This window comes from Sinohyriopsis cumingii, chromosome 11 (genome assembly GCF_028554795.1).
Source record: "Sinohyriopsis cumingii isolate HCF-2022 chromosome 11, ASM2855479v2, whole genome shotgun sequence".
NCBI classification, from domain to species: domain Eukaryota; kingdom Metazoa; phylum Mollusca; class Bivalvia; order Unionida; family Unionidae; genus Sinohyriopsis; species Sinohyriopsis cumingii.
The window spans coordinates 59,973,980-60,000,192 of NC_142971.1; the positions used below are offsets into that span (position 1 = coordinate 59,973,980).

The following is a 26,213-nucleotide window of genomic DNA, read 5'->3' on the forward strand; positions in this document are numbered from 1 at the left end:
TATTCCTCCATACTGAGTCAATAACCAATATACTTTAAAACAATCATGGTAATTGTTATGCAGAGTTTTATGAATTCACAGGTTAATGACAGAAGGTATCATGAACATTTTATTGGATGTTTTATATTTGTTCATTTTATGAATGAAACTGCCATACTGATGTTACTGTATTTTATGTTTACTCATGAGGTACCAAGTTTTGACTTACAAACCTTGAATTTAGATCAAATGAAGTATGTAATGATACACTCAGAAATAGGCAATTATTGTTGCTATATGGAGGCATGTATCTACCTTATGTGACACACATTCAGTGGAAATTCTTAAATACATTTACATAAATCAGACCTTAGCTAAACAAATTTGATGAAATATTGATAGTACAAATCTGATTGCAAATTGTGCAAAAATCCTTACCTTCAATTTTCTTTTTTTTTTTCATTTCTAGGCATGTGAAAGTTATCTCCTGTTAGGAACCTTTATTGGGGACATCAAGTTAATAGACCTTCAAACTGGAGAGGTAAGTCGCGCAATCATAAGAATATTAACCTTAAAAAATGTTAAAATATCTGTCTTGCAGAGTAGACACAAGGTAAACCACTGCCTTAAGTCTTCAATCTTTAAATGGAAAAATTGTCAGTCAGCATTTTCAGTATATATGTCACAGCAAGCTTATTTGACTAGCTTTTTTGTATTTATATATAGGTGGTCTGAATAGATTTTCAGGCAGTTGGAGCAATTCTTCACTTTATTTTATTGTACAAATGTTGAACCTTTTTGGAATGAAATCTTTGTGACAAAAACCTTGTTAGCACACTTAAGCAGAAGCCACGAGGTAGCATTAAAAATTGAGTAGGTCCATTAAAGCAATTTTTTCTATTCTTTGAACATTGTGAAATGTTAAGACATTGGTCCATAATGAAGGCATAAATGTTTTGTAAACACATAGTTATAGTTGTATACTGTGATGGGGAACAAACACATAGTTGTATACAGTAATGGGGAACAAACACATACTTGTATACTGTGATGGGGAACAAACACATAGTTGTATTCAGTAATGGGGAACAAACACATAGTTGTATACAGTAATGGGGAACAAACACATAGTTGTATACAGTAATGGGGAACAAACACATAGTTGTATACAGTAATGGGGAACAAACACATAGTTGTATATGGTGATGGGGAACAAACACATAGTTGTATATGGTGATGGGAAACAAACATATAGTTGTATACTGTGATGGGGAACAAACACAGTTGTATACAGTAATGGGGAACAAACACATAGTTGTATACAGTAATGGGAAACAAACACAGTTGTATACAGTAATGGGAACAAGCACATAGTTGTATATGGTGATGGGTAAACAAACACATAGTTGTATACAGTAGTGGGGAACAAGCACATAGTTGTATACAGTGATGGGGAACAATCACATAGTTGTATACTGTGATGGGGAACAAACACAGTTTTATACTGTGCTGGGGAACAAACACATAGTTGTATACTGTGCTGGGGAACAATCACATAGTTGTATACTGTGATGGGGAACAAAATCTTTGCTGATACTCCTAATATTTGGACAAGAACATTTTTATTACTGCAGGTTGATTAATTAACTTTCATGGAAGAGAGTTATTCACCATATAATGGGTTGTACTTGTTGATCTGAAATGGTATGCATTTTTCTTTCATTTAAATTTTTTTCCCTCTGATTTAATGTCATGAAGAAGGTTGAAATTTACCCTGTGTTTGTGTGTGTGTGTGATTTTATACTTACTATTATCCAATTTTGTGGAATGCTTGTAAATTCTTTTTCATTGACTATTGACAATAGGCAACAAATTACCCTAGATAGTACACTTGTAAAAACCTTAATTTTTCAATTGATTGGGGGGATATAAAGAAAGATTACATACACCTAGGTACATTGCTTAGATGACAAAGATATAAGTTGATGAACATTATTATCTGTAAATTATCCTATTTTCTTGGAGTAGTGTATCAGTATAGCCACACTAAAATTAAAAACTAAGTAGGGTCAGAGATTCAGAACATTTAGCAAATGCTTTCTTTACATTCTGTTAATTAGTTCAAAGTTTCTGACATTGTTGAATTTGTTTCTACAGGAGCAGGGTAATTATACTTGCCACAACTCTCCAATATCAAGAATAGAACCATCAAAGGTGAGAAATAAAATATTCTTAGATCTAACTTGTGACATTATAGTAATATTCTTTGGACCTGGACCAGCCATAACGAAGATTTCTTGGCCAAAAGATTCCCAAAATAAGTTTAGATATTTTATTATTATTCACTGTCTTCCAGCTGTCTCTTCTTAAATCCCCATAATTATCTTAAGATATAGTGGAACCTGTTTACAGTTCGACAGATGTCTCCCTAATCTCTTTAGCTATCATTGGCTATAGAAGAACATGTGTACAGATCGACAGATGTCTCCCTACTCTCTTTAGCTATCATTGGCTATAGAAGAACCTGTGTACAGATTGACAGATGTCTCCATAATCTCTTTAGCTATCATAGGCTATAGAAGAATCTGTGTACAGATCGACAGATGTCTCCCTAATCTCTTTAGCTATCATAGGCTATAGAAGAACCTGTGTACAGATCGACAGATGTCTCCCTAATCTCTTCAGCTATCATAGGCTATAGAAGAACCTGTGTACAGATCAACAGCTGTCTCCCTAATCTCTTTAGCTATCATAGGCTATAGAAGAACCTGTGTAGATATTGCTCTTGTACCTTTGTTAGTGCCCATTTTTCAGCCTTTTGTTTAAAGAACAATCTGGGCTTAATATATTTGTCCAAACCACTCCGGTGGCCTAGTGGTTAGAGCATCCGCCTCAGATGCGGGAGGTCGTGGGTTCGATCCCCGGCCAAGTCATACCAGAGACTTAAAAAAATGGTACTAACAGCTGCCTTGCTTTTCGTTCAGCATTAAGAGGTTAGTGTTAGGACTGGTTGGCCGGGTGTCAGGATAATGTGACTGGGTGGGACATCATGCTACATGTCTGCGGCATGATGCCCCAGTACTAGACATCACTATAAACTGCCACATTGCAGACATCGTAGCAATATGACTGAAAAAGGTTTAAAGCTACGTTAAAAATCAAAATCACATCACAACACATATATTTGTGCAATTACCCAATATATTTGCATCAGCAGAAATCGTGTATGTTTTGTGCATGCGTGTGTGTGTGTGTGTGTCTGAGAGCATGCTGCACAATGTCCAGCTCTCAAATCCTAAATAGACGATTATAAGATAGTCTGAATCATTGTCAGATGATCTTGATTCAGATGCAATAATTAAGGATAGTTTGATGTCATATATTGTAATAGATAACAATTAAAATCCAGGTGAAAAACACATTGAAGCCTTGTTTCATACGCAGTTTAACATTCACATTTAGTTGGGATTACATTATTGGGATGGGATAGCTAAGAGCGAGAGTTTTGTAGTTACTGTCAGACTTGATGGTGTGTAAGCTTATATGAAATTCTTTTGTACAGTGGGGCTAAACTGCACTTTACTTGCCATTTTTGTTTGATTTGATATTCCATTTCTAAAGGGCAGGTTTTAGGGAAAAGCACGGCCCACAGTTTAGAAAGATACAATGAAATGAATTCATTTATTTTTTAAAGCTCGAAATAATGAGCCATACTGTTGTGTATTCTGCAGAATGGCAGCCTTTTACTGACGTCAACAATGTGGGGAACATTGCATGGCTCATCACTCTGGTCCTGGGAGAACATGGAAAATAAGTAGTTGTACAATTTATTTATTTATTTATTTATTTATTTATTTATTTATTTATTTATTTATTTATGTTATAATCCAATCTTTAGTATGCACATTATTATTCCAAACTGTGACATTCAGAATTTCTTGTGTTAATAGACAGCCATTGATAAGTGGCTACCAGATACAAAATGCCAAACAGATACATGCCATTTTCAGTGATATTCCTGCAAATTGTAATATTCCTATTTTGCTTAGAAACAGCAGAAAGGATAATACCAAATAAATGACAAGTTAAACTGAATTAATTTAATGCCTGCATAATATCTTTTTATAGTTAATAGGCAGAATCAAAGCTAATTGGACTTGGCATATTTGTCTTTGATTGTCAAATATTATATAGTCAAAATTATTTTTCCCCCAGGTTTAACTTTGAGGATTTCTATGTGGAGTTCAGTAAACTTGTTCAGGACAGAATAGTGGGGACCAAGGATGAAACCGCTCATGTAAGTTTTAATGTTCTTTTTCCCCCTGAGCAAAGGTGCAGGGGGATATGGCAACAGCAATTGTTATGTATATTTCATTTATATTGTGTGTTGGCTTTTCACCATGATTATATGTTATGTTTAGCTATATTGTTTGATTGACCATATAAAGTCTGACCAGACTAGTGACATTTATTTTGTAAACAACATAATACATAGCTAATATTTCTCAATGATTATAAATTAAATATTCAGATCAATATTAATGAATGTAAGCTAAACAGGTTTACTTGTATCAGAATTTAGGAAACTAGTTTTTCTCTTGGAAATTACTGTTCTTGACAACTTAAAATGCATGATATTTGACATTGCTGCATCAGTCTTGAATCAACCTTATTTTCCTTAAAATGCATGTTTTTGAGCTTGGCAATAACAGTACTTGATATTTTGTTACACCTTACTGAAAACTGGTCCAACTTACAGAACAAAATAAATTGCCTGAGAAGGTCTTCTTAAGGTTGACATGTCTGATATCATTTTATACATCAATACTCCTTACACATTGCCTCATTCCAGACTTTTTTTTAATCAGTTTCATAGTTGTGTTATATGTAATGAAATGCACCTAGCTCCCAATTAGGTCATGGTCACCGGATGTTTCCTGAGACCTCTCTCCACCATGTAGATATTTGAAGAGTAATGTTGGGGTGGATAATTAGAGCATATCAGAATTGAAAACATGGACTTTGCTGAAACCATGTGGTAGCAGCATATAATTTATATTTTGTTACAGCAACTAGGAAATGATTAACATTACATGATCATAATTTTGAAATCTGAGGAGAGGTCAACTTACTTTTCTGAGAAGTCCCGAGTGGCTAATCAAGGTAATTACTTTTGCATGAAATCTGCTCTTATGGTCATACTGGCTGTCATTCCAGGGTTTCTCAAAACCTATGAATTGCACCCAGCAAGATCTTGGTTCTGGAGGTGAACAGTGATAATAGCTTCTGAAGCAGATGTTAAGAACAATTATTCTAACAAAAAATATAATCTGGTTTCTCTCAGTTTATCAGTGTATCCTCCAGGGGAGTAAAATTAGGGTTTTAAAAAAGCCTTGGTGTCAGAACTGGGGGTCAAATAAAAAATGGGGGGGGTGTCAAAAAGGAGACAAATTTTCATCTGACCCGTACTTTTTCAGCTTGAAATAGGATATTGCAACTTGTACACCATACACCTCTCCCTCAATAACTTGTGCACAATGGGGTCCACAAACATAGACTGCACTATAAGCGAGGTGCGAGTTACCGAAGGACCTACAAAAAAATCACTGACATCTAGAAAACCGTGGATGGGGGGAGCAGCATTAGGGAACTGAACTGTTTATTGACTGAATCCTCGTTTTACATTCACGAGGTGCTAGGAAAGAAAATGTAATTTGATATTTCATAGTGTTGATTAAAATTTCCAGGTCCTATCTACCGTTTTTGACAATAAAACGAGCAGTGCATCGAAGTTTCCAATACCAATTTTGATTGTGATTTTCTTCAAGATCAACAAATAGGGATCAATTTTTGGGGCATTTCTGGTTTAAAAAATGGGATCCATGCCTGACCCCTGCAAAATAAGCGGGTTCGCGAGTTATCAGGGTGCAAGTTATTGAGGGAGTGGCGTAATATCTTTCGCTATAAACATATAAACCAACATGCACAATTAACAAACAAATGCATTGTCCATTTAAAGAATAATTTTATTAGTTCATTTTTCTTTTAAAGTTGTACATCTTTTTGTAGCAATATTATAGACGAACACATTACATATAAGCCAGTACAAAAAGCCTAATAAATCTTTTTAAACAAATGGCAGGTAATTTACTGCCTCTCATAAAATGTGTACTATCATCGGTTTCATTGTACTTCGTCCTAGAACACATTTATCCAAAAATCAAAGAAACTACTGATTCATCTTCTTTCTAATAAGTTACACTTGAACTTATAAGATATTTCTTTTATTGCAGCAAAGTTAAAAACCAACAAAATCCGCAATGACCCCCTGACTTTGTAATCCAAATAACGCATCTTCTCTGCAGGTGTACTGATTTCTTTGTTGTGAAAGAATGTCTTGGGTGATAATGTGTTCACCAGATAACTTGTGGTGAACAAGGGCAAATTGTTTAAATTTCTTAAACCCTGTAACACATTTTGAGGGGCCTCGAGTGGTCTAAAGTGCTCACTGTTACAGATCACTGCCATCTCACCTCTGTCTGGGTGAGTTCTAGTCTCAGGCTCGGCTAACGTGGGTACATGAGAAAGCCTGCCAGTAGCCTCTTGTGGGTCATTGGTTCTTCCTGGGGTTTTTCATGGTTCTTCCTCCACCAATTATACTGGCCGCCATGTATAGCCTATTTTATGCTGAAAAATGGCGTTAAACCCTACAACAACAACAACAACAACAAACCTTGTCACGAAAGGATTATTCACTTTTGCAGTCTTTGCAATCACATGATCAGAAGTCACACTGGTAATTGTAATGGATGTGCCATATTCCAGTCAAGGGAATTATTTTCTTCATTTTCTTTAAAGTTAGATCCACAGTTACTCTTTTGTGTTCTGCTTCTTTCATTTTCTTCACTAATGATTCTTAGTGCACGCTGTTTTAATCTCGAGATCACTTTCTGGTGCAACAAGCATTGAGGTCAGATATCTGGATGACATCTTGCTGATCTCGATGGAAATTGCATGAGAGCTCATGAGATATGGGGAAGTTACTCCATCATTATATTGCCTATGGTAGTCTGGTTCGTAGTTTCGTATGCTCACTGCATTGCACTCTGCTACATGAATAGCAGACTGCAATGCTGATAGCATACAAATCAGGGAACCAGTCAGTGCCCATGTTCGATGTATACATAATGCCATCCCTCATCCAAAGCATTGGATATTAAATAAATTGTCATCGCATTATGCGAATCCTTTGCGTTAAAAAAATGCATTGCAACAAAACGTGTGCTTCATTTTTGTCCAGCGTGCGTCCCTGATGCATAAACATGTGTAAAGGGAAACACTACAATATATTACAGTACTTACATTGATATAGAAAACAAATATTCATTTTTGTTTGTTTGTTTTTATGTCAGGTTTATGTCAGACATGTTATGTAATCATTCGGCACATTAGAGTTTCAAGTGACGTTAATGTGGGGTTTCTAGTTTGATTTGATTTGGATTTTTAAAATAGTTTTTGTAGTTCTAATGAGAATATGCAAGATGCATTATGATTTTGATGATTTCTAGAAAATTGCCATGTTCTTAACTTGGCAATAACTTTCACATCCATTTATATCCGACCGTCCAACTAGCTGTAGTATTTGTGAGTAAAGGTAGCACGTGATTTGATCCAATTTATTAGTTACGTCCAGTCAAGCAGGATGGATCTGAGGTGTGGGGTATCTTTCCTTTGGAAACATTCTTCATTTTATTTTGCATCAAATTAGAATGTTATACATATGATATTCATATGTCTATACATATGACTTAGAATTCCTGCCATAGTTCTTTCATTTTTCAACTTGAGTCACTGATTAAAGAGTACTAGGTAGGATGGGTGGCAGGTTGTCATTTAGGTCCTAAGGATGTATTGTTTATAGAGGATCCCACATGAGTATTCATTACATAGAAAGGTTATGACATGAGTTGCTATTTCACATCTTGAGCTGTTTGTAACAAGTGGCTTTTGATGTTACTTTTAAAAAGTTTACAATTGTTACGATTAATAAACTTAAACCGCATACACTGTATATCCTTCAGTGACCTTTGCTGTCTGATTATGGTAGGTATGTTATGTAGCCAACACTTCGATCATAATTAATGGGATATCATTCTTACTTTTTCCTAAGTTGTAGATATAATGCATGCTTATTGACTATGCTGGTTGTTGTATAATAGTTATGTTAATAACATGATGTGTTGATGATAATAATCATTATTGTTATGTGATGACATCATTATTATCTGTGTTATAGGTCTATGATGTAGCAACTGGGCAGGAGCTGTTAAAGTTATATGATGCAGACAAGGCCAACAATTACAAGGCCAACCGAGCCTGCTTCAATCCCACGGATGAACTGGTGCTAAATGATGGTGTCCTGTGGGACATCAGATCTGGCAAATCTATCCATAAGTTTGACAAGTTTAATTCCTATATCAGTGGTGTATTCCATCCCACAGGGCTGGAGATAATCATCAACTCCGAAGTTGTATCCTTTGGACTTTGAGACCTAATTTTGGCTCAAGACATTATTTTCTTACATGATCTTTAAGTCATAATAAACTTTGTTTTGTATTAGAACTTTGTAGCTGATACACTTTTTGGTTTAAAAGTCAGACTTTCAATAATGTAATTGACTAGTTTTTGGTGTTATACTAATTTTTAGCTCTACTGAATTACATAATAGGAAATCAGTCTTCTACACAAATAAATATTGAGAAAGCATTCACAAGATACTCCCTTCTTGGAGATTTCTAGGGAAATCAGTGTTCATCAGTGTGAATACTTATCATTAATTATTATAAATGCCATGTACAGACTGTCCAAATGGTTTGTATGAAGAGATTTCCTTTGTCACATCTTTGATTTGTGATAGTGAGTTTTCCAGGCTGATCAAATAGTTACACATTTTGTAAATGATTCTTTAACCTGTACAACATTGTTCACAGCATCATCTTTTCTGCTTATACAAAAATTCTATTGATTTTAGGGTCCAACATGTGAAAGTCATGGTCACTGTGTCTTAAGTAAAGTTATGGTAGAGTTCTATTGATCATGTGGTCAAAAGATCAAGGGTCAGGGTCATTGTGACTCTGAAAAAGATGGGGTTTTGCACAGTAACTTTCGTTCTAGAGTAAGTACCCTGATCAGACTTTGTGGAAGTGGCAACAGCTCATGTGATAGAGCATAGGACTCAATATCTGAGTCGACTGTGGAAGAACATGTGTAAAGTTTCATCACAATCTTTTATGTAGTTTAGCAGGAATAACAATAACAAACTTAACTTAATGGTTGAACAGATGATGGACAACAGGTTATCTTATAAGCTTTTCTGGTCTGATGTACCAGTGGAGCTAAATAAAAATTATTTTTACTTATGTAAATTTGTTAAGTTTATAGTCCATAATTAAAACAGAGGATTTGAGCAACCTTTAAATTCCATTTTTTTTTTTTTAAAAGTATCGAAAAGAAATATTAAACCAAACTTCAGCACACCTGTACCATCATTTTTCACATTGCTGATGAAATTATTTTGAGTGAAACCCCAAAACTCTGAAGTAGGTATCAGACATGTTCATATAAATGTGCTATTACAATTTTGAAAACAGAAAAAAATATTGCCACTGTAATAAATATTGTAACCTAAATTTTATGCAGAATTTGTTTAACCTTGACCACAACCCAGTGGGATGTACGCTCCTTTCGTCTTCTTCACACTGTCCCAGCACTAGACCAGAGCCAGTTGCGATTCAGTGATCTAGGAGATGTAATTTATGGTGAGATCATCTAAGAGAGATTTGTTTAATACAATTAAATTTGGGGGAAGTTTTCTTAGTTAAGGATATTTGCAACATTTTTTGCAAGGTATTAATCAACATTAGATATTACAAACATTATTTAAGATTTTATGCATAAACCAGGATAAATTAGCAAACAGGCTGATGTAATGTGTTTAAGGTAGTCTGCTGGTTATACTTTTACCCAGAATCTCAAAAGTTTTTCAAGTTAGCAGCTTTAAAATATGTATACAGTTTTAAGCTTGTATCAATTTCATGTATAAATCTTCATAAAATGTACTTATCATTAATAAAATTCAGCTGTCATTAATAAAATCATGTTGCATTTGCAATAGAATGAAGAAGTAAAAAGAAACAAAAGCAAAGAGTGGGGGTCTAAAATGTTACATGATTTGGCAGGGTAGGTAACTTAAGGGCATTATCACAGATATCAGATTAAGGAGGGATCCAACGTTTATTATTGAAATAGGTGGTTGGCAGTTCAGCAGCCTTTTATTTTACTTGAAAAATGTATGGTATCCTCTTTTGGAATTTAATGAATGGTCGTGATACGACAGAATGCTTTCTGACCATTCTGTAGTCATTTTTTATAATGTATCCTTAATGGAATTTCACCTGACCCTTCTGTAGTCATTTTTTTATAATGTATCCTTAAAGGAATTTCACATATTTATTCATTTTCCAGCAACACACATTGATGAGGAGAATGATATTGATGAAGAAAGGTTCCGCAGTCCATATGGTTCAACCTTCCGTACATTTGATGGGACAAATTACTCTTCAATAGGTAATATAAGGTGGAAAAGTAAAGAAATCTGTTACTTAATACTCTTTAGAACGAGGCCTAGGATTCCCAAGTTATAGAGAAACTGGGAGGAAAAATTCATGAGAAAGAATTGGTTTGTTACAGACCAGGTAAAGCTATTGAATTTTACAAATATTGATCAAAAGTCAGGGGAAATGGCACTTTTCAACCAAAATAAAATGCATAATTGAGTCAAAACTGAACAAATCGAGAGTTTAATTTATCAAAGTCTTACTAGAGTTTGTGGAGGTTGCAGCTAGTTAGAATACAGTTTCTGTATTTGGGTACCTGCCCTAAAATGTTTGCTTAGTCTGTCAAAGTGTCAGGCAATAGGTTTTTTTACCTCTTAGTCCACAACACACTGATATCCCTTTTTTATGCAGAAGATATGAGGACCCATCTTGTGTCACAGTCTGTCAGTGTGGATGCAGCGTGTGATCATAATAAGTGTGATAAAAATTAGCTTTTTACTCGGAGAACATGGTGCTAAGCATTATCATCATTAGTAACCCCAAATTGCCTTTTTGATGAATTTCGCTCTCAGATCTTACTAAATGCTGCTGTGATGATTCCATTAATAACTGTTTTGCCATCCCTCAGATCTATAAAATTGGGAATATGTATTGCAAAATAAGTGTTTTGGAGAACTTTTAACAGTCTGATGGTTTCTAACCTTTTATCACTCAAGTTTTTGTTGCAGCCAAACGTAATATAAAGTTAGACTGCATTGTAACAATTTTGTTTGTTACTTGCAGGTATTAATGGAATAAAAGTGCCCTGTGATCATATGGTACTGTTAGTTTCACAACAAATTCAAGTTGTATTCTGTTTTAAAGGATTGAAATCATTGCAGCATATTTACCAAGCAGACACAAGTCAAAAACTAGAATAATGAACACTATTAAAAACGATATTTCCTTTGCAGTCCAAAAAGCATGAAATAGAATGTCATTTTAAAAAAAGATATGGTTTATTAGAGTTAGATTGTCCAAAGAGTTGTTTAGGATTTCAATTGTCCAAAGAATTGTTTAGGATTTCATTCTAATGTGCAGAGTTGTTTAGGATTTCAGTTGTCCAAAGAGTTGTTTAGGATTTCACTTTATTGTCCAATGAGTTTTTTAGGATTTCACTCTAGACCACATGACTAATGATATCTTGGCAAACAAATCTCAGGCTGTGTTGAATTTAAGTAATTAAAGCACAAAATATGTTTATCTTCACCATTATGCATCGTCAGCTTTCAAAGCAGCTATTCAAAAACAAATCTGTTTTTAAGGAAAAGACACATCTGTCACTATGAAAATTGTCAGCTTTTTGACGATGCATATATGTTAGAGAATCCAGATATGTATAGGGTTCATGCTAGGGGGTGAGTAGGTCAAAATAGTTGTTGTTGTTCTAGGGTTTAATGCCATTTTTCAGCAGAAGATAGACTATACATGGCGGCCAGCATAACTGGTGGAGGAAGAACCCTGGAAAACCCAGGGAAGAACCACTGACCTACAAGAAGCTACTGGCAGGCTTTCCCATGTACCCATGCTAGCCGGTCGAAATAGTTGCCTTAGAGTCTGTCATTTAACCTTAATAAAGGACTTACTTCACCTGGTATTGGTTTCAAATCATTTCCCTACCCCTATTGTTTCATAACAGTGCATTAATAATCAATGTAAAATGTCAACATTATGTAAAAAAATTCCTTTCAGAGAGGAAGGTGGAAAAGTAGAAAAAGATGTTTCATATTCTGTTGCCAATTATGGTACTAATTAGATAATCATAAATGCGAGAAATTACATTGTTTTTGATGTAATTCATGTCAGTACTTCACACATGATCCATAAAAAGCAAGTGAAAAGTTGATTTTTTTTAAAATAGCCCTATCTAAAGCAGATCAGGACTTGCTGGATGTCAATTACTAATGAGATTAATCATTGCATCCAATATTTTGTCATGCAGATGTATGAAAAGAGGCTGTCTGTTATGGAAACAATTCCCCCATTTTCAACTGTAACCTATTTTATAGGTTGCCACATTTTGTTATACAATAACTGTAATGAGACAATACAGGAAAAGTATTTTATAAACTTCTAATATTATTTCATCAGTGTTTAATCATTTGACATGAAAATACACAGAATAGTAGATTCCTGTGACTATTTTGAACTTAGTACACCTGCTTCTTTTTTCACCAACTTTACCCTATTCTGGTACGTCAGAAGTCTCCCAGATATTGGAGTCCAGTTGGGACCCTGCATTGTTATGACTAAACACACCTTAGAAAACAATGTCCAGCTGAATGGAATGGGGTAAAAGTTCTGGTTAGCAAGATTTCCTATAGTTTGGTAGGGACATTAAAAGAAATAAACATTCTGGGACTGCAAGTCAGTCCTAATTAATATAGCAGAATCATCACTGTCTCTACATCGTGTTCCTTAAGGCTTTGGAGCTCAGCCTTTTCTAACCAGGGGCCCCAGCAGAACCATCAGCCCATTTTTTAAAACTCTCCAGTTCGTCTTTCATAAGATGAGATGGGTTGAGAGACCACCATTTGGTCCATCAGTCCCAGCTGGAATTCCTAGGGTAGGAAGTGTACCCTTTTCTAAGAATTGGCTTAGTAGAGAGGGCAGCATGCTTACAGTTACATGACCTTGATATAATGCCATTTATTATTTGTAAAGGGAGTAATGTTTTGGTACAAGCTTGGTGGGGATTAATGGATTATTGGCATTTGCATTCACCTTTTTGTACTCTCTGTCATGCCATAGCCAACTGTCTAAAACTAGAGTTCTTCTCTTTTTTTTTAGCAACAATTGATGTCAAGTCACGCAATATTTCAGACCTTTGCACTGACAGATCGGACTGTTACCTAGCAATAGTTGAGGTAGGTTTTCTTCTTTTTCAGCAGGATACATTTAGCTTGTTTGTTCAATTTCTTAGCCAGAAAACCTTCAGTGTGATGTATATTATAGTACATATGGAAATGCTATTATTTAAATTTTTGCATATTTTAGATTTAGCAATTTGGGTTATTTTGTAATTTTCCAATTACTTTATTCCATTTTCTTCAGTGTAAACTTTCAAGATTTGTTAACAGCTGGCAAAACAGCGAGAAGTAGGACATTAAGTTTCCAAATGCATGTTACATCATAATGATTTTACCACCCGTGTAGAAGATGAAGAAAAAATAGAAACCTTTTTACTGTTTTGACTGAACTTAGAATGTGCTTTTATTTAGATTATATTAGGTGAACAGTTGACTTTAGGTTCTGTCATATGATTATGTTCACTTAAGATTATATCATGTGAACAGGTTTACTTTATGTTCTGGAAACAGGTTGACTTTAGATGCTATCATGTGAACAGGTTGACTTTAGGTTCTGGAATTGAGACAAAATAAGACTAATGGTATGCAAGACTTGAAGATGCTTTGAGGGTTAAATGTATCTTCATGCAGCAAATTCGTCATTGTTTTTTTGTTTTCTAAATTGATATCAGTACCATCTACATTTGGTTATAAGTCACATAATGCACTTGCTGATTAGGGTCTATATTTGTTCTGTTGGTTATTCTTAACAAAGTGCAGAAACCCAGAGCTGCTGGTACATTAAGCAATTTCAAATCTAAGTCAGTGCAGTTTGCAAGTAGACAGGTCTTATAAGTGAGTACATATCGGAACATAAAGAAGAATGAAGGTTTGATGCATACTTGTGTATATTTTTAGAGAACAGGTACCAGGTTCAGGAGGCAGATGTTACCACAATTTTTGTAAACTTAATTTGACTTATTTTATGCATACTTTGCTCTGGCTTGTGTTTAGAGATAATACACTTTATAATTTATATTTAACAAATTATACAATGTGAACTTTTCCTTGTATTTCAGAATCAGCATTTCATAGAGACTGGTGCAGAGGAGAATATCTGTCGTATTTATGAGCTGGGAAAACTAAAGGACAAAGATGACGATCAGGTAAACATATTTGCTATCAAAACATTTTGTCGGACAAGCAGTGGCATGTTTAGAAATTTATTAAAGACCAAGGAAGGTGTGTAGCACTTGGTTAGTATAGGATCAGAGGAGGTGTGGAGTACTTATTCAATGTAGGACTAAGGAAAGAGTAACCACATGGTCAGTATAAGACCAGGGAAGGAGTAGAGCAATTATTCACTATAGGACAAAGAGATGAGTGAACCACTTGGTCAGTATAGGACCAAGGGAGGAGTTAACCAATTGGTCAGTATAGAACTAGAGGAGGAATGGAGCATTTGGTCAGTATAGGACATAATTCACAACAATAGGGCAGGATAGTCGGGACTCTGTACTAAATATTCTCTGTTTTGCTGATGAAATAATATATCAACTAAAATTGTAATATGGAGTAAAATAATGTTGAAAATGTACTGAGTTACTGCAAAATGATATTTTACTAATTTGTCTTACATAAAATAAAATAAATACTATTATTTGGTGAGGGTAACTTGGTATAATATACTATACTCCCCTGATGTCCTCAGGATGAACAAACTGCAGTAAGTACATGAGGGACAAAAAGTAAAGCATGCTTAGATACATTAAGTATAAAAGCACAAAGTGTACATGAAATGCATTAGCAGAATAAATTAAAGTGTACGTATTTTGTACGTATTTTAGTATTTACAATGAAAACTTCCTTTTGAGATTAGAGTTGCATGCATTTGTGTTTTGAACACATGTAGGTTTGTTTCTTGTCTGGTTGCTTTGGAGAGTTCATTCCATTAAAGAGCATCAGAGTAGCAAATGATTTCTTTTAAATATTTGTTTTTGGAAATGGTGTATTGCAATGATCGTTTGTAATTGATATCACTTTAGGTCCTGAGTACTGTTTTTCTGACTTAAAATGAAAATACCATTCAGATATTTTGGGCACAGTTCAATCTTTACTTTGGACATTAATATGGATTTTAGGTAGGCAGTCTGTTTTCAGATATCAGCCACTTCAATTTGGAGAATAGATTTTAGATGGTGAATAAAATGGTAAATTTAGGATAATTCTTGCTCTTTTTTGAAGTTAGTGGATTGTTTCAATTTCCCCAAATTGTGCAGCAGTAGTCCAGAAGAGGAAGAAAATGTTTTGTAAAATAATTTGCCATAATTGAGTGATAAATAACATTTTATCTTCTGTGAAAGGTAAATTCTGGAGGTTCCTTCAGAAGAAATGTCTTTCACATGCTTACAGCTGTCTAGATTCTTATCAACAAGGACTCCCATAAGATTTTATGTGTCAATCTTTTAATTTCCTTATTGGTAATATAAAGCTCAAGATTTGGATTTCTGTTTGCTGATAATTTTTGCTCAGTTCCATTCAACATTGCCTTGTATTTTGTGGGTTTGATCAACATGTTCAGTGAGCATCAGTATCCAACTTGATTTAAATCTTCACCCAGATTTATACATACAAGGGCAAGTCATTTATAAACAATATGAATAATACAGGCCCCAAATAGATCTCTGTGGAACTCTTTTGTTGATGATGTGATATGTGAAAACATTTGTACTTTTCAAGTTTCTATGCAAGTATATTATGGTCACCTAAGTCATAGGCCTTCTTGCAGTCAAGGTATACAGTTTCAACCAATTCTCCATTGTCCATTGCATGCAACCGTACACCAATGAATGTTGTTAGGTCAGACTGACTGGAGTGGTTTCATCTAAATCCATGTTAGGATGGGTAAATTAAATGGTATTTAGACAGGAAAAACCATAGAGGTGTTTGGAAACATCTTTCAAACTGTTTGGATATGGTTGGCAAAACAGATATTGGTCTGTAATTATCTGAATTTGATTGTGAACCCTATTTATAGACAGGCATAACCTTGGCTGCCTTCATTTGGGATAGGAAGATTTCATCAATAATGCTTTGATTAGTTATGTAGATAGAGATGGACCAATAATATCAGCACATAATTTTATTATGAATGGACCTATTTTGTCCAGTCCAGCCAATTTCTTAGAATTTAACTTTTTCAGTTCACTTACATTATCTGAATATGACATGAATTGGATAGTGAATTGTACTTTTTCAAGAATTTTAGACTTAATACAATTGGAATTCAGGTTATATTGTTGAAGTGCTCATTCAGTCTGTTAACAATATCAAGCATGTCATCAGTTATTGTTCCATCAGTTATTAGTTGATTTGGGATCTTACTTCTTTTTGAAGTAAAATCATTCAGAATTTTGCAAATAGCATTTGAATTTTATGCCTTTTCAATAAATAGTTTTGAACATTTTCATTTAGCAGACTAAACAATGACAGTACATCTGTTATGCCAGAGTTTGTAGTTGTGCCTATCCTTGATTTTATGAAAATAGTCTCTATTCTGTCTGGTTTCATTTATTTCTGTTGACAGCAATGTGGGGTTTTGATGGTGTTTCATTCTTTTTGTTTTCTAAAGGAGTATGTCAGTCTAAAACACAGTTCATATTAGAGTACCAGGTTTCAAGTGGGGTCTTCTATTTTTTTACTTCCAAAAGAAGAAGGAGTTTGCTGACTCAGATAAAAAGTTATCAATATTGAATTTTTTTAAGCATCTCTAGAAGATAATCTTAAGCTTTGCATTACATATATCCCTACTATTTACTAAATTACATGTAATACAAATTGGATAATGGTCATTTACTGTGAAATAAGGGTCCTGTATTTCAATGATGTTCTCTAATCTGTTAGTATAAACATGATCAATTGATGTACTTGATTCGTGTAGGTGAGGTAACCCAAAAGATTCAACCCTGCTTAGCCATTTTTCGTTCTTACAACCTAAGTGTAGAAATCCCTTACCTGAAGTTCTGTTTTATCATACTGAACAACTATTGTCTATTTTTTACTTTGAATTGTGTATTTTTTTCTTGTTCTTTACTAGAAACAAAGGAAAATAGGTGATTAGAATGCTTTGCCTATATTCCTTTGAGCTATGGCACTGGATCAGTTTAATGTCCACATTTATAATTAGATTTCAGCAGAACTGGTCTTGAATTTTCATCTTGAAAAGAGGATGCATGCATTCTGTACCTGGAATGGAACCTTGAAATGGAAATTTTGATGAAGTCAACAGTCTTACTTTCTAAAGGGAAAAAAAGGATCTCAGTAAAATTATTGTCTCCAACCCTGGACTTTGCAGACAGATATGGTCAGCTTTTATTCGGTATGTTGTGTGATATGCTAAAAAAAACAATTTCTTTCTTCTTCTTTTCATCAGGCTGATGAGGAAGAGGAAGAAATGGAGGAAGAAGATGATGATGATGATGAAGATGAAGATGATGATATTATTCAGATTGATGATGGAGAAATTGAGAATCTAGCAGAGGACATGGAAAATGAAAGTAAGGGATGATCTAATAGTAACAAACACTTAAATTGCTAAGTATTTAAGGATTTATATTTTATTTCCTCCAAGATAATTCTGTATAGCATATATTCCAAATTGTAAACAAAATTTAAAATATCTACAAAACTTTAAAACCCAACTCCACTTCTTAAAAAATTTCAAATTTGGCCCCAGCCACTGGACTCATCATAGGAAATAAACGGTATGTCTTGTGAAACATCTGTTCAAACTTTTGAGGACCAAATGTATTGCAAGCATTGGTGGTAAAACCATCCAGTGAATTTCATTTATTGAAATTGTAAGCACAAGGATTAAAAGGTATGAATTTTATTAGCATGAGTAGTTTTTGTCAAAACCAGCTTGAAGTACATCGGAAAAAATTATTTCCACCTAACAGCTGCAGACATTTTTGCTTGAAAAGCAGCTTCCTCTAAAATATGACAAAAGTTATAAATCTGCCGATCCTTGTTACATTGAATTACTATTGTACTATCCTTGGCATTGGTGTAGGCTTTCACACATATTACAGTATGCTCATATGTACTGTATCACTGTAACTCAACTAGGCAGTGGTTTGGAGGGAGTTTCATAGCATGTACCATGTGGGGAGAGGGCTTTACTTTGTAATACATCTGCATTTTTTGTACATTTTTGCTGATGTTTTGGCATTTGATATGTGACCCATTGAGGTATATTTGTGCAGTAGACACATTCACATAACCTAGAATTAGGAAACTTAGTGACGCATTGGATCTCGATAGACTTGGTGAGGAAATGCATCTTGATGAGATTTGGTGAGGCAGTGCATCTTGATGAGATTTGGTGAGGTAGTGCATCTTGAGAAGACTTGTTGAGGCAATATATTGTAATGACCTGCATTTATGGAGTGAGGTATGTATGCGTGTATATGGTAAACACTATTCATACAAGCCGCCCAATTCGGTCTAGATTTTTTGAAATTATAAATAAGTGCATTAGCAGTGAATTGCTCAAATGAGTTGACATTACTATTTTCTAGGATCCTTTGTTTTGTTTACTTGTCGATTAATAGTTAATTGGTATAGTCTACAGGTTTTTTGTGATATCGAAATAAGGGTGTATAATGCTGGCGGCTGGCATCCTTGATAATTCGATTAATGACTATTTCTAGTTGACCGCTTAAGACTGTACAGTACATACTCAATGTATTTATAGTCCCTGATGTTTCATTTGTATACATCATCGCATTTAAGTTTGTTTTTCCTCTTCTTTATTTTTTTGGTACATATACATGTTGTCTACCCTGTTATGTGGTCTACCTCAATAATATTGTAAAAGTGCTTAACACGGTTTCCAAACCATTGCTGTGGGCGACAGCATAACACGGTATGTGCCACGAAATACAAAACTGATTTTTTCTTCTTTTTATACTTAGGGCAATTCAGTCGCTATGTAACAATGTGTAAAATATCCAGCTGGTAATTTCTATAAATAATCATTGTGAAAATTGACTAAATATATACATGCAGTACTGGCACATGCTGGCTTGAATATTCCAACAAAAATTGTGGGTTTTGCTAGAACTGTGGGTTTTGTGGGCTTTGTTGGTTGTGGGTTTTGTCAGGAGTATATAAGGCTTTGTGGGCTGTTTGAGACAGTTCAGTCAGCTAGCAGCCATCAAACTTGGTACATCACAGTTATTGTGACTTTTATTTTTTTATTTTTTTTATTTTGTTTAGTTTATTAGAGAATTATGTAACTTCAGGCAATATTTTGGACAGTAAATATTTTTATAAAGTTTATTCAAGTACAAATCAATTTTTATTTAAGTTAATTTTTTATATTTTTAATTCCTTTCTCTCTTCCAAATTATACACATTCTAGTCATTTCTAATTTATTTTAAAAGCAAAATAGATATTGTTTTATCATTTGTTATTTGAAATTCAGTTATATGGTCAAGTGAGTGTTGTCCTCACAGACCAATACTTTTATTTACTTTTTTATTCATTTTCTTTATTTAATTAGTTTTATGAAGCTAAAGACATCCAGAGAAGTTTCTCTACATTACAAATATATAATTCCTTTTTCTTAAATTATAGGTCCAACAAAATTCTTAGGGAAATTAAATGTCTAAGTCATTGTGAGTGTTTTCCTCACTGACTTGACATTCTAAATTCAATTCAACAATACTTGATTATTCTAGCAATCTAAAAAACATAAGTTATGTTTCTATTTTATAATTTACTAGTTGTCTAAGTCATTGTGAGTGCTTTCCTCACCGATTTACTTCCATCTATACCAGTTCACTTCAAATAAGTAGTATGCTATAATTGAAGTGTAAAGTTAAGCAAGTGTTTTCCTTGCAGATTTTTACATTTCACAATTACAATCGAGTCATAGTTTCTCATCTGTAGTAAACTTTATTGCAACTAAATCCACATAGGGTAACTCTAATATAATTTTCACTATTCAGAAGAAATAATATAATGAACTAATAGTATAGTGCTAATGTGTACCCTTGCCTTGCATGAAATTATCATATACCATACTGTACCTCCAAACATTGATAGTATTTTGACTTAGTACAAAAACAACAAGACTGTCATGGTTATGAACTGACTTTATTCATTGTTTATTAATAAATGAATCATCTTGTGTTATGGTTGAAAAGAAATCATGATGAGACTTGGCAAGGCAATGCATCTTGATACGATTTGATGAGGCAATGCATCTTGATACGATTTGGTGAGGCAATGCATCTTGATAAGACTTGGTGAGGAAATGCATCTTGATACGATTTGATGAGGCAATGCATCTTGATACGATTTGGTGAGGCAATGCATCTTGATAAGACTTGGTGAGGCAAAGCATCTTAATGAGACTTGGTGAGGCAATGCATCTTGATAAGACTTGGTGAGGCAATGCATCTTAATGAGACTTGGTGAGGCAATGCATCTTGATAAGACTTGGTGAGGCAATGCATCTTGATACGATTTGATGAGGCAATGCATCTTGATAAGACTTGGTGAGGCAATGCATCTTGATAAGACTTGGTGAGGCAATGCATCTTGATATGATTTGGTGAGGAAATGCATGTTGATACGATTTGATGAGGCAATGCATCTTGATAAGACTTGGTGAGGCAATGCATCTTAATGAGACTTGGTGAGGCAATGCATCTTGATAAGACTTGGTGAGGCAATGCATCTTGATGGGTACTACACTCTTATCACTAAAGTAGGTCACTGACCTACATTTCATGCTAAACTGACTTTGCTTAAATTTTTGTTCCAAGTATATTTTTGAAGCACTGTTCATGCTAGAATGATCAGACTAGATGATTGTATGTGTCTCATTTAGTACCACACATGGGCTACAAAGGAAAGCCACTGTGACCAAGATTTCACATTTTACTTGCCTAGTTCTTTTATTTTTAATTTAGCTCATGACCACATTAGTGTGAGGTTTCTTTGCATCCTATATACATACTGTTAGATGTGGAATTATGAAACTTGTGAAGGGTATTCATCTTAAATACTACACTCTCATCATAAAATATATTACTGTGACCCATATTTAATACTTCCCTTACGTTGGTTAAATTCGGTTAAGTATATTTCTCAAGCACTGTTCCAGTTAGAATTGTCATCTGTATTATTGTATGTGTTTCTGATAGTGCCACACCCATATAACAAAAGAAGATCACCGTGACCTACATTTCACATTTAACTTTGCTTATGCTGAGATTTTGTGTTTAGCACATGATCGCATAGGTGATTGCATTCTGCGTACATATTAACCCATCCATAATCATGAATCGTGAGGGGATACATCTTGATGAGCACTACACCCTCTTTTTAAAAGTTGGTAAATATGGCAAATATTGTATGCGTCAGTTGTGTGCATTTTGTGTGTGAAGTTTGTTTTGTAAGTTAGAATCCTGAAATTGATGATAGTATGGATGTCTTATACATTGTATTTGGAGAAATACAACCGATAGTAATAATAAAACAATCCAGAAACTTCAAAAAAGAGGAGCAAAACTTATCCTAAATTTACCAATTGATACACCATCCAGAAATTTATTCTTGAAATTGAAATAGCAGAAATATGAATACAGCTTAGTCGACCAGAAGTCCATATTAATGTTCAAAGTAAAAAATGAAATTTGTCCACAATATAAATTTTGAAAAACAGTACCAAAGACCTAAACTGAGATCATTTATAAAGGATCATTACAAAACACAATCTCCAAAAACAAATACTTTTAAAAATCATTTGCTTATTCCAGTTTTATTCTGTGGAATGAACGTCCCAAAGGAGTTAGATCAGACAGAAAACTGAATGTGTTCAAATCCAAACCATACGCTACTATCTTGAAAGCCAGTGTTCTTTGTAAATATTGAAATATATGCTTTCCATTTTGTTCTATAATACATTTCATATACACTTTGTATTTTTATACTTAATGCATTTCATATACACATTGTTTTTATACTTAATGCATTTTATATACACATTGTGTTTTTATACTTAATGCATTTCATAGACACTGTGTTTTTATGCTTAATGCATTTCATAGACACTTTGTGTTTTTATACTTAATGCATTTCATAGACACTGTTTTTATATTTAATGCATTTCATATACACATTGTGTTTTTATGCCTAATGCATTTCATATACACAGTGTGTTTTTATACTTAATGCATTTCATATACACATTGTGTTTTTATACTTAATGCATTTCATAGACACTTTGTGTTTTTATACTTAATGCATTTCATAGACACTGTGTTTTTATACTTAATGCATTTCATAGACACTTTGTGTTTTTGTACCCAATGCATTTCATATAAAGGATGTATTTGGCATTTATGATACAGCCTTACTGTGGTTTAAGTCCTACTTGGTCAACAGGACACAAATTGTATCTGCAAATGGAATACACTCCAGCCCAGTTGATCTATGTTGTGGTGTTCCACAGGGGTCTGTTCTTGGACCTGTTCTCTTCATTCTGTACACTCAGTTGCTCTCCAGTGTCATAGATCATCATCCAGTGTCTCACTAGTTGTACACTGATGACACCCAAATATACAACTCTAGCCACCCAACTGAAGTTGATGCTACCATCCAAGGTGTAGAGAGGTGCATTTCTGATGTGAAATCATGGATGACATGTAACAAGCTGCAGATGAATGATGATAAAACTGAGGCCATTCTGATCACAACACAAAGACTTTCTCATTCACATCCTTTACCTCAAACAATAAATATCAGCAACACCAACGTTAAATTCACACAATCAGTATGAAACCTAGGTGTTACTCTGGACAGTACTCTCACATTGCACCAACATGTCATGAACATATGCAAGGCTGCATATCTTGAGCTGAGACGCATCAGCTCAATTCGCAAATATCTTTCAGTTGATGCCACTAAAACACTTGTGTGTTCATTAGTACTTTCTAGACTGGACTATTGTAACTCAGTTCTGTCTGGTTCATCTCAATATCTGCTCAGAAACTTCAAAAAGTTCAAAACACAGCAGCTCAGTTCATACTTAGAGTACCACGATCAGAGCACACGTCCCCGCTGCTCAGTACCCTACACTGGCTATCCATTCGATCCAGAATCAAACACAAAATTTGTTCTCTGTGCTACGTTTCACTGTCAGACTCTAGTCCAGCATACCTATCCAACCTCACCCATGTGTACACACCAGCAAGATACTTACGCTCCTCTTCTGACAATCGTATACTCATTATTCCAAGTATAAAAATAAAGTCATATGGACAGTGTTCTTTTGCATACCAGGGCCCAGTAACGTGGAATGAATTGCCCACTGAATTTAAACACAAAGACACAGTGATCACATTCAAGAGGGCTCTCAAAACTCACTTATTTTGACTGCAAGAACAAACTTAAAGACCTAATAATGTTTCCTACCTTAAATATTCTCAGCATGTTTTTTTCTTTCTGTTTTCTGAGTTCATGGTGTTTGTTTTTGTAATCATATCATTATGTTTTTTATCTTACAGGTGTTGTCTAATGTTGTAAAGTGCTTAGAGCTTCTAAAGATTAGGCGCTGTACAAAGTCCTCATTATTATTATTATTATTATATATACACATTGTGTTTTTATACTTAATGTATTTCATATACACATTGTGTTTTTATACTTAATGCATTTCATATACACATTGTGTTTTTATACTTAATGCATTTCATATACACATTGTGTTTTTATACTTAATGCATTTCATAGACACTTAGTGTTTTTATACCTAATGCATTTCATATACACATTGTGTTTTTGTACTTAATGCATTTCATATACACATTGTGTTTTTATACTTAATGTATTTCATATACACATTGTGTTTTTATACTTAATGCATTTCATATACACATTGTGTTTTTATACTTAATGCATTTCATAGACACTTTGTGTTTTTATACCTAATGCATTTCATATACACATTGTGTTTTTGTACTTAATGCATTTCATGTACACATTGTGTTTTTATACTTAATGCATTTCATATACACATTGTGTTTTTATACTTAATGCATTTCATAGACACTTAGTGTTTTTATACCTAATGCATTTCATATACACATTGTGTTTTTGTACTTAATGCATTTCATATACACATTGTGTTTTTATACTTAATGCATTTCATATACACATTGTGTTTTTATACTTAATGCATTTCATAGACGCTTTGTGTTTTTATACCTAATGCATTTCATATACACATTGTGTTTTTGTACTTAATGCATTTCATAGACACTTTGTGTTTTTATACCTAATGCATTTCATATACACATTGTGTTTTTGTACCTAATGCATTTCATATACACATTGTGTTTTTATACTTAATGCATTTCATATACACATTGTGTTTTTATACTTAATGCATTTCATAGACACTTTGTGTTTTTATACCTAATGCATTTCATATACACATGGTGTTTTTGTACTTAATGCATTTCATATACACATTGTGTTTTTATACTTAATGCATTTCATAGACACTTTGTGTTTTTATACCTAATGCATTTCATAGACAGTTTGTGTTTTTATACTTAATGCATTTCATAGATACTGTGTTTTTATATTTAATGCATTTCATATACACATTGTGTTTTTATACTTAATGCATTTCATAGACACTGTGTTTTTATAATTAATGCATTTCATATACACATTGTGTTTTTATACTTAATGCATTTCATAAAATATATGTATTTGGCACAAAAATTATTTTCTAATACATCATTTAATATGATCAGTTATTCAGAAGCTAAAACTAACATTTAACAGAAATCAGAACTTGCCGTACCTTGTTATTAATTGGCTGGTATCTTCAGTACTGTAAGTGTAGTTTGGTCTTGTTTTCACATACTGCACTTCATCATCAAATCAAGACCATTGATCAAATACAGGGTAAAATGTCATCCTCTTACAATCATGTAAAAGTGATGTGCAGCGTGTGAGCAATCTTTTAAAATTTATCTAGCACTACTTTAACCAAATATTTGAAAAGTTCTCCAGCTTCTCAGGAATGGGATATGAAAATATCTCTGGATTCTCAGGAATGGGATTGCAATGATGGCTGTTATTAAAAATTGTGATATTCCTCCGAAATCATGCAAAATGGTCAATTTACTTTCTCAGCAACTTATATAAATCTTTATTTTTTTTGCATTTGTGGTGGATGGACATGAAGTGATTAATTTCAGACACATAAACACCCAGCAGACTTGCCAACCCTTACGATTTGCCATAAGTCTTACGAAAATGACCTGTAAAACACAGACTTCCTGGAATAAAAGCAACAACTGTGGCAATATGATTGTTGCATTTAAATCCTGATAATTGGCTCATTTGTGTTTTACTTGGATCTGAGTTTCATATTAGATTTAGTGGACTTCAGGAACCAGAATAACATTACAGTATTACCTCAGATGCTTTAAACTGTGTAATTTTTATGCAAAGCATCTGCTTAATCAAACTGTTGATTTGTAAAAAATGTTAATGCATCCAACAAGTGATGCATGTTAAAGACAAAGGGAAAATAAGCCTTTAAAAAGTGTTACAAATCAGTAAAGGAGACCAAAAAGGTATTCAGGTTCTTGTGAGTAAAAGGATGGACACAATTACATTTATTGGACATCATGTGATGATTTGAATATGTCTCATGGCTGGAGATATGATTGGAAGTAACAAATCAACTGCCTTACT

General features: G+C 33.8%; 1 protein-coding gene across 1 annotated transcript in view; it reads left to right on the top strand.

Annotated features, from left to right (window-relative positions):
* LOC149788530 (DDB1- and CUL4-associated factor 1-like) overlaps nt 1-26,213 on the top strand; it is a 161,003-nt gene that overhangs the window by 124,532 nt on the left and 10,258 nt on the right. Inside the window, exons 27-36 of the mRNA XM_089974544.1 lie at nt 449-520; nt 2,137-2,193; nt 3,711-3,793; nt 4,195-4,276; nt 8,276-8,509; nt 9,707-9,797; nt 10,504-10,605; nt 13,425-13,501; nt 14,503-14,589; nt 17,856-17,979. Coding sequence (XP_089830670.1) covers nt 449-520; nt 2,137-2,193; nt 3,711-3,793; nt 4,195-4,276; nt 8,276-8,509; nt 9,707-9,797; nt 10,504-10,605; nt 13,425-13,501; nt 14,503-14,589; nt 17,856-17,979 — 1,009 coding nt within the window. The remainder of the gene's footprint in view (nt 1-448; nt 521-2,136; nt 2,194-3,710; nt 3,794-4,194; nt 4,277-8,275; nt 8,510-9,706; nt 9,798-10,503; nt 10,606-13,424; nt 13,502-14,502; nt 14,590-17,855; nt 17,980-26,213) is intronic.